Consider the following 10297-nt stretch of genomic DNA (forward strand, 5'->3'; position numbering starts at 1 on the left):
ACTACAGAGTTAGAAGCAGCCTCTGTGTATAACCCTAGGAGGGACCCCAGTCAGGTCACAAACTTGCATTCTTCTTTAAGGTACTTATTTGGCAAGGTTTCCCTTATTGGATAGTACATCTCTCCAGGGAAGTGGAATTTGTGGGGTCAGTCTTTCTTGGCTGGGGTAGGTAGAAAAGAATGTAAAAGCAAAAGCTGAGATATTGTGTGGTAGGTACTATTAGATTTCTTAATTTAATTTAAAACTTTTTTATTATGAAAAAATGTCAGTTCACTATTTCAAACATATGAAACAGTCCTATCAATTTATCTCTAAAGGGGATGAAAATCAGATTTAATGTAGAATTTTGTTTAGCTGAATGTCAGAAGGTTGCCTTAACCTTTCAGACATAAACATCTTTGGTAAAACCTGTGTTCAAAAACTGCCTGAGCAAATGAGTGCACCCAACAATGCACTCAGATCATCAGCAGGCTTTCTGTAAGAGTAAGTGGGGGAGCAGAGTTCAAAGGCTCAGATTTCTACTCTCTGGCCACCAGGAAAAGGAAATCAAGGGACTATGGGCCCACTATTCAGATGAGCTCCAGTTCACTAACAGATGTAGTTCATGGTCTGCAGCTTGGGCAGACTTTATGAAAAAGCTAGTAGGAGTCAAGGGAACAACTTTGAAAGATTAGCAGCAAAAGAAATATGGAGCTGCTATCTCCCTAGATTAATTTACTTGCTAGAAGGAGGATTGGAGCATTTGTTGAATCAGCTTATATTAAAAATAAAACATGAAGTGAATAACAGATCAGCAAATCTGCATATATTATTAACCAGCTGAAGTGTTCATTAAGAATAAAACACTTGGAGAATGATTATCAAGATAAGACAGTCCACAGAACTCTCTCCAGATAAAATCACACCTCATTAGTCTTTTGCTTTTACCAATGTAAAAGCTGCAATGCAAGATGAACAGATGATGTCACTTTGCTCTTTGAAGAAAACTTTGACCCAGACCTTCAGAAGAAATACAGACAGAGCTGACAGTCTCTGGGTCAGATGCCCAGCAATGTTACACATCAGGGAATAACCAAAATTTTTTTAAAAGCAAGCCTTATTTTGGTCTTGTTTTTCATAACCACAAGAAGCTATGCTTCCTAGCCAGATGGAGAGGAAAAAAAAAAAAGAAAGAAAGAAAGAAAAGAAAAACAAGTTAAGAGGAGGAGGGTTTTTTTGATACATTTGTGCTTGTCTCTTTAACTTCTGCAAGAGATAGAAGGCATAGCAATTATACTCTTGTACTGATTAAGTTGTTAAGATGTTTACAATGGCTTAATGACTAATTAGAATTAGTGTTAATTTTTCTTTCTTAAACCTAATGGATTTGCCAGCTTTATTTCAGTATACACTGTAGGGACTGAAGTATCATTTAGAGTGGGTAAAATCTATGGCCTTTTTGCCAATTTGATCTCATTTAGGATATTATTGTATTTCAGTGGGTCATGATCAAGGCTTTTATAGTTCATGCTGGCTCTCAGCATGAACCAAACCAATTTCACCCACCAAGAATGTCAAAAGTTTCTTCCATACAGGAAATAAATACATGATTGTATGAATTAAGCATCCTGGTCTAGCCTCTGACAAACTGTAGTGTTATCCTTGCAGACCATTACTTGACCGGGAGTGGTATTCATAAAGAAAATAGCAGTCTCTTGAGAGCTGAGTAACAGGAGAGTTTTGCCCTGACTGGCAGTGGGTGAAGTTGATGGCTGGGGCCTGTTTGCATAGTTTTTTTCAGGGGACTTTCCAGAGAACCTCCTAGTGCTCATCAGGAAATTGCCTTTCTGGGAGATGGCTGAATCTCTCTTGTTGCAGAGAGGCAGACTGCCTTTGCAGTCCCTCTGCATCCCATTACCATGCATGTCTGCAGTGTGCAATTGGAGCAGTCTGAAAAATAAGGACAGCATGTCTGCTGGGTTATATTGAGAGTGAGCAGTTGGTAATCTTCAGGGGTTTGTAACTCAGCCAAGCCTTGGAGTGTGCCTGCAAGAATATGAAACAGCTCCTGCATCCCAGGGCTGTGTCTCTTCTACAGTGATGGCCTCCTCCAAATGATAGTGGACTGTGTATTGGTTTAAAAGTAAATAGCTCCTTGCTTCTGCTGTGTTTTAAGCTCAGATGTAGCAACTTAAGACTTTCTCCTTTTTTTCCTCCCAGGAGCCCAACTTTAATACAAAAATCTCTTCATTTTTGTTTTCATGCAGGGATCTACCGTACAGAAAAAAATAAAGGCACCCTGTATGAGCTGACTTTCAAAGGAGATGCAAAACATCAGTTCAAGAAGATTGTTTTATTCCGACCATTTGGTCCTGTAATGAAAGTGAAAAATGAAAATGTCAATATGGCTGACACACTTATTAATGTCATTGTGCCATTGGCCAAGAGAGCCAGCAAATTTCGACAATTCATGCAGAATTTCAGGTGGGTTTCCTTCAATGCTGCCTTTACTTTTTCTTATTTGGAAAGTAAGATGCAATTAAAAGAGTTATCAAAACCTCACTCACTGCTACTTTTACATAACAGTTCATTGTGCCACAAAGTGATTTCTGAGATTACAGACTGAAAGGTATTTGGTTGCTTAATGCATTGTGATTAGCAGTAAAAGCAATTATATTCCTGTCATCAGGGTTTCTGATTTGCATGTACCTGACTCAAGAGTCTCAATCTATTTGTTGGGTGCATACAATTGTGGCAACATGAGAATGTCATGCAGTCGTTGCAAATAAACATTTCTCAGAAAAAGAGGAATCAGTGCTCCCAGACACTTTGCAAGGCTCCATTAGATAAAATATTAAGGCAACAAAAGGCAAGAAGGAAATATATTTAAACTTTCAGCATAGTTACTCCTAAACTATCATTTTTTCAGCACAGATATGAAGTTCAGAGGAAGAACTTAACCAAGATGTAACTTCAAATTGCTGCCCAGAAAAGACTGTGCTATCAAATGATTCTTACTCTTACAATGGCATGTTTTATCTAATTACAGCCATCTAAAAATAAGCTCCTTGTCTAAATTAGCCTTCTGATTAGTATTCTGATTATCCTGTTTTAGACTGGGAGGAATCGCCCTCTGGTCATGCTGATCTCTCTGCTGATTATAGATGAACTCATACTGACTAAACTTAGTGCAAGTGAGGCACGGTTCTAACATTTGCTTAGGTTGGTCTTACCCTTGAGCTACATGTTTGATCTCTGCTTAATACTTAGGTTTTAGTAAATGCCAAAGATCTGAACTCTGGAATATCTGTTGCAAAAACTCAAGGTTATGAGCTAGGGTATTATAAAAATCCCCTTTCTCATGTTCTCCTGAGTGCTGAAGTTATTGCCTGCCTGATCATTCTTCCTGGGGCTGGATGGCCTCTTTTAACAGTGTCCTATTAATATAACAAATGCTGCTTAGAGAGCTGGTACCTAATCTGCCTGATAGACTTCTGTCTCTTCTAAAGGAGAAAGTGAGCTGCTTTCTCAGGACAAGAATGCCTGTCAGTGAATCACGTCCCCAGGAATGCCTCTGAGGTTCACCCTACTAGGCCTTCCCCATCTGCTGTAGATTGTTAAAGGAAGGTAACTTTTGGGAAAATTACAAATCAGTCTCTTTTCTCCAGGGAAATGGGCATTCAGCAGGATGGAAGAATTCACCTCACTGTAGTTTACTTTGGAAAGGAACAAATGAATGAAGTCAAATCAATACTTGAAAATACCTCTAAGTAAGTACCTGAACATCTGGTGCTGTTCATATACAGTGATCCTACGTGGAGACTTGATAACTTGATAACTCAAAACTCATAGTTGTGCCAAAAGGTTCTAAAGTATATTGCAGAAAATAGCTTTCTTTTTGTATCAAATAAAAATGGTGTTACCCAGAGTCCCATAGAGTGGTCTTTAGAACTGCAGAGCAGAGTTTAACTCAATTTACCTCAGTGCAACTGCTTCCCACCACCCCCCCCACCCCGCCCACTGGTAACTCTTAAGTTCTTTCAAAGTCGCTTTGACTGTTAGGACTGAAAGCTAACTTCCAAAGGCAGGTGGAAGAAAATTTCAGTAGAGAACAAAGGAACCGGATACTTTTGGCCAGTTCTGCTCTGATGAGTTTGGTTTCATAGCTGTATTTGTCAAGATCATGTGGCGCTGCAGCCTTTTGCTTGTCTTCTCTGTGTAGGAAGAAGACCCTTGTATAGATAGAATAATGTAACAACAGGTAATTGAAATTTGCAGACTGAAAATATTTTTGTGACTCTAAACCTTGTCAGGATTTTTGTGAGATCTGCCCAAATAAAGTCTGACAGGGAATGCTAGTGTGTGAGTACAAAGGTTCTGAATGCAGATAGGAAATCTCCTCAAGAGTCAAACAGGTCATCTCTTCCCTCCAGTTTCTCTCAGAACTGTGATACTACAGATTTCTATTAATCTGTTAATTCTTTCATATGGGGTTCCCACCCCCAACTTGTATTAAGAGCTGGATGGACAGGGTAAGTTGCTGAATATTTTCCTTCTAGGTCAGCCAACTTCAAGAACTTTACCTTCATCCAGCTGAATGAAGAGTTTTCCAGGGGCAAAGGATTAGATGTTGGTGCTCGATTTTGGAAAGGAAACAATGTTGTTCTCTTTTTTTGCGATGTGGACATATACTTCACAGCCGAATTCTTGAACTCCTGTAGATTGAACACACAGCCAGGTACTGCTTCTCATGAAGTGCATTGTCTTTCAACAGGTTCCACCTTTTATGTAAAATCCTTCACCAGAGTATTCTTGCATTTGACTGGGTAATGAAGCTACTGTAATCAGTTGTAACAGTTCTTGCTCCCAAAACGATAAAATCTCTTGCCTTCAGCACCTGTTCTTTCTGGAACAGGATCTTTTTATTAATTATATCCTCACATTCACATTCTCGTGGAAAGAATATAGGCTTAGTGCAAAACTTGTGTGACTTTGTCTGGATTTGGTCAGGTCTGGACTGTACCTTGTAAGAGACAAGTGTGTTTTATACAGCTTTTTTAAAAAATAACTCATTGTCATTTCCAGGGAAGAAGGTATTTTATCCTGTTCTCTTCAGCCAGTATAATCCCAGTATAATTTATGGTCACCATGATTCCATACCATCTTTAGAACAGCAGCTGGTAAGTACATGCTTCTTTGAATGTCTGCTTTTATTTGAACAAAGCATTTTTTAAAGGTACATGTGCTCTTGGATAGCATTTCCCTATTCCTTGTGTGCAGTGACCACCACACAGACAAAATTAACTACAACTCTCACCTTACTGTGATATCTGCAGTGCTTTTCACTCGGAAGTACATTGGTGCCATTTATTTTAAACCTTTTTGAAGTTTTTACATGGAAACTAAGAATTTTTTAAATGTCTGTCTTCTTCTCTGCTAGAAGGAATTTCCTAACTAGTGAACAATTCCTCCATGGTGTGCTGTCTTGGGGTGGCAGTCCTTGACTTGCTCTGATTTCTTCCTATCACTGAATACTATTTGCATTTGAATACATGACATTTGTAAAAAGCAGAGCTGTCCTCAGATCATTCAGTAAAAAAGAATTCCAGAGGCTGTCACAGTTATTCCTCACTTACTTGAACACCTTACAGTGGCCATTCCCTTCCCACCATTTATGACTGAACTACCTGTGAGCAGACAGTGTGTTTCTGAAGTGTCTGAGTCAAGTCACATGCTTGAAGTTGTCACCTTATTCTGGCACTGATACAACACAGCACAACTCCACTGATTTTCATCTCACCTGCATAATTTTGATGTAAGAAAAATGCAGTATTTTTAAAAAGATTGCCATAAGGCATATGATTAAGACATGTATGAGTCTCCTGAATGAGGAGGGAGCTGTTGTGAGAAACAAAGAGCACACAGATGAGAGGCTCACATGAATGTTAGTGACCAAGCCATTACTTGGCACTGCTGCAGACACTGTTCTTCATTCTCTTGTGCTCTGGTGTTGCATTGTTTTTGAGCCTAAAGGCCTGATAGAAGGGAGTCTTGCTTTTCTTCAGAGTCAGTGGGTCACAGTCCTCTGCCCACTAGTGCTGCTAAGTGGCTGAATTTTCAAATTGAAACATAAGCCAACTATGCAGCTTCATTCAGTTCCTCTGGGCCAGGTCCTAACCTGCCACATCTGCCTCTCTGCACTGCACTTACTAGGGCTCATCCTGTCCCAGGCTGGACACTGTCCCCAGAGCATCCCAGCTTCTATTGTTGTTCAGTTAGGTATGAACTAATGGTGGTGTCAGCCCAGGGACAGTCACAGTTGAAAAAAGATCTCTTGGGATCTGAGTCTAGTCTTCTGTCATCTTTACCCCTATCTTGTACAGTTCCTCTATAAAAATGAAGAATGAGATTTTGAAAAGTCAATCCAAAATATTTTAAAGTATTTTTTTGTCTACTGCTCTCTGCGTTATGAGACATATAGCCAGAAAGCCTTTTACTGAAGAGTCTGGAAAATTCCTTGTACTGTTTTTTTTTCTCAGAAGAAACTTGTTCTGATCATACCATGGGATTCACATAAGCTTTTCTCTCTCTGCTCAGAACCTGTCAGGGATCCTCAAGCTTGTAAGAATTGTGCTTAGGGAATGAAATAGAGTTTAGCTTTCAAGCTAGCATAAATTCCACAAAGTGGAATTGTGAAAATATTTATAGCTAATATTTGAATCATAAAATGCGATGCTTCTGTCAGAAAAGCTTCTTGGTTTAAAGAAGTACAGCCAATCACATCTTTATGTATATTTTTATATTTTTAACCCACATTAGTTGCCAGGCATAAGGCCAGATCTATGCCAATAAAACAAGACAATGTTAGCTCTCTGTCCTGGAACTTGGGCTGCTGAGGAGGATAAAAAAAAAGCCTTCTGAAATCTTGGATAAAATTTGATTTGTGCAGCAGCCACTTGCCCTAATGGAAAATAATAATGCTAATGCACATGAGTAGCTTGCTGTAAGGGCATCGTGATGGAGACTTCTTGTTACAGTGCAGGCCTGACAGATACAATCCTATTTCCTTTAAATTGGCTTCTGCAGTGACTTGGCTTTTTCGAGGAAAGAATAAATGAGAAATGAAATGTATAGCAATGTAAGCAGTAAAATAAATTTTTTTAAAAAGCATTTGAAGTGACAAGAGTTATGAACAAAAAGGGGAGGCATGAACTATAAATCAGGAGAGAAAATTTTGTAAGAGCATTTCTTCATAAAGGAAATACTAGGATCTGTAAAACCAGAAATGGAAGTTCTCTTTCCTCATCTTCTGAAATTCTGTCACAATTAAGTCAAGATTTTCTAAAGCAGCTGCTAATGGATAGGTTTCTAACCAGGCATTCAAGAAGTACTGCTGACTTGCTCAGAGGATTTAAATGCCTGTCCCAATCCCTTTAAGCTCTTGAATGTCTCACCAGATTGGGTTAGGTCACTCACATGCATGAAATATGTCCTTAGAGATCTGTACTTGGATATCTGCCTTTCAAAATTACAGCCATAGTTTCTCAGTGCTCTGGTTTTCTACCTATAATACATATTATTTTCATTGTCCATCTCAGGAAGGCAGACCATTCATCTTTACAAAGGCTTTTCTGGGACATATATCTATCACCAAGCATTTCCGGAGTTCAATTTTAGGTGGATATAGCATTTTCTATAATGCAAAATTATTCTTGTTATTCAAAATCATTGTAATCAAAAAGCTGTGATCAGATTAGAACCACTGTTATCTTCTAGAGCTCTTGTGGTCCACAATGCACATGCCACCATCTGCTCTGACAGCAGAGTCTGGCTTCCCTGGTTTACCAATATGTTTCTTACATCAGGTGTGAATCCCACAGAAACTAACAATTTTGGAGGATGATTTGCCTGCAAAGAAATTATCTCCAGAGGTGTGATATTGTTCTACTTGGTCTACAACAGCAGGAGTGGAGCAAAACCTGATTGTTCTGGATCAGGGGGGTTATCCATGATACCTAAGAACACAGCTGTTTGGTGGGGAGCAGATATATCCAACGAGTATCTACAAAAACAGGTTCAGGACCAGATGTGGATTCACATGGGGAAGAATAAAAGGGCAGTTGCTCCTATTTGTGACCACATTCAGGTCAGAATGCTCACTCTGAAAGCATTTCTGCTTCTATGTAAATATTCTTTTCCCTCCATGCAGATTATTAAAAAAGAAACTGGATTTTGGAGAGACTTTGGTTTTGGGATGACTTGCCAGTACAGATCTGATTTTATCAACATAGGTAAGAAAATACACCCCAATACACCTGTCTTTTAGCATTTTCTATGCTAAAACATAGAAAATTGTCATCAGCCTCCCTTTCCTTTGCCAGTGTGTCTGTGTCACTAATTTGCAGAATTCCTGTGGTTAGATGTTCAGGCTTTTCCTAGGTGCAACAGAATTACAAGAATCTAAACACTGCTTACAAATAAAATTACAAATAAAGAACTTTTCTCTGATGGTGAAAGATTTGAAGATGGGCAGTTTAATGTTCACAAAACGTGTGTGTGTTTTAAAGGGCTGACTGGAGTCAGAAACCAGCTTTAGTGCAATTAATAGCGTAGAGTTTGCTAACAGATTTTTAGTTCTCTTTTGAATTTTGTTTGTGTCAGGTGGCTTTGACCTGGACATTAAAGGCTGGGGTGGTGAAGATGTGCATCTGTACCGCAAGTACCTTCACAGCAACCTGATGGTGATCCGAACGCCTGTCAGGGGTCTCTTCCATCTGTGGCATGAAAAGCAGTGTCTGGACGAGCTGACTCCAGAGCAGTACAAAATGTGCATGCAGTCCAAGGCTATGAATGAGGCTTCCCATGGCCAGCTTGGGATGCTTGTTTTCAAGCAAGAGATTGAGACACACCTGCATAGACAGAAATTGAGAAGTAAGAAGACATGAATCCAGAAAGAGAGGCTGAAGACTCTGAACTGGACTTCAGGTGTTTTGGAAAAGAGGTTTTAACCAGAAAAGCTGGGATGAGACTGAAAGAGTATGGAGATTCCAGCAGGATGGCAGCAAAAGAAGAGGGAAAGCGTCTGTCCTCCATACTTTTGGTTTTATTCTAACGGGGTTTTTAAGTACTCCACTATCCTGACTGTTCAGCACTTCCTTCTGGGGAAGACTTGAACACTTGATGAAATTCAAGGTCACATCACAGAGACAATGAACATTATATGTTATTATGTGACCAGTGTGGTATTCACACTAACAAATGGATGTGCTTTTCCTTTGAAATGTTTGTAAGATGTGTACGGTTATTTAAAGGATTGATCTTTTGGTGGGCCAATAATTAGGAGTTATTTCCTACATCTAACTTGACATATCTAAAAGGGCTATTTTTGAAAAAGTACAGAGACTCCTGCTCTGGGAAGGACATCTGATTGTTAACCATGGTAAAGCTGGAGTGACCAAAAATACTTTTCCTTTAAGGGGCTGGGAAGGAGGAGCAGCAGCACTGCATTAACAGGCCATTCCCAGTTAATCCAGAGAAAGAGGTTTCTCAGAAAGTGCTTTCTAAACTTAAGAAAGAGAAAACCTTACTGGTCAAGTGTGATGGTTGAAAAACCATCAACTGGAGGGTACTGTTTTTTCTCCTCTATGGACAGTGAACCAAAAGCAATGAGCCACATCTGTATCATGTGAATCAAGTCGTGTATTTCTGCTTTAGAATGCTGTATGTATTTCAAGATTTTTTTTTAAATGAAATTCATTTGGCTTGAGAATTATTTTGCCATACTTCAGGTTTTCTACTTCTAGCCTCAGTAGGAAATAGTGCAACCTTCCAATGCTTGGAAAATGCTCTGCAGATCTGTGTTCCTGTGGATGGGAACTGGAATAGATAAGTGATTTTTCTACACAACCTGGGTACTGGAAGGCAGAAGCTTTATCATGCTGAAGAAAAGGAAATACATATCAACTTGCAGTACTGATTTAGCAGGAGGCTTTAAACTCCAAATGCCAGATACCAACAGTGATGAACATTTTCTGACTTTATACCAAAGTATTTCTTCTAAACCAAATACAGAGCCTTGGCCAGGGTATAGGAAGCTTTCTGTAATTAACAAAATAAAACTTTGTGATGGACTACTGGACCCTGCAAATTCTCTTATGATAATTATAGGTACTAATTGTAAAAATTAGTCCTCTTCTTAATAGTTTTTGTTGCAATTGCCTAAAACTGTTGAAAGTCTGAGTTACTGCTCTTATAAAGCATTTTCTTTTAATGCTGACTGCTATTTACCATTTTAATATATACTAGCTAACAAAAACTG

General features: G+C 39.0%; 1 protein-coding gene across 2 annotated transcripts in view; it reads left to right on the top strand.

Moving 5' to 3' along the window:
• The window catches only part of CSGALNACT1 (chondroitin sulfate N-acetylgalactosaminyltransferase 1), a 41665-nt gene extending 31368 nt beyond the window's left edge, over positions 1–10297 (top strand). For both annotated transcript variants that reach the window (XM_009101240.4, XM_030239269.2), the window contains 6 exons: positions 2247–2463; positions 3648–3749; positions 4539–4717; positions 5065–5159; positions 8189–8270; positions 8641–10297. In XM_009101240.4, the coding sequence (XP_009099488.1) occupies positions 2247–2463; positions 3648–3749; positions 4539–4717; positions 5065–5159; positions 8189–8270; positions 8641–8924 (959 nt within the window). In that variant the 3' untranslated portion in view covers positions 8925–10297. The remainder of the gene's footprint in view (positions 1–2246; positions 2464–3647; positions 3750–4538; positions 4718–5064; positions 5160–8188; positions 8271–8640) is intronic.

Source organism: Serinus canaria, chromosome 4 (genome assembly GCF_022539315.1).
Source record: "Serinus canaria isolate serCan28SL12 chromosome 4, serCan2020, whole genome shotgun sequence".
In the NCBI taxonomy this organism is placed as follows: domain Eukaryota; kingdom Metazoa; phylum Chordata; class Aves; order Passeriformes; family Fringillidae; genus Serinus; species Serinus canaria.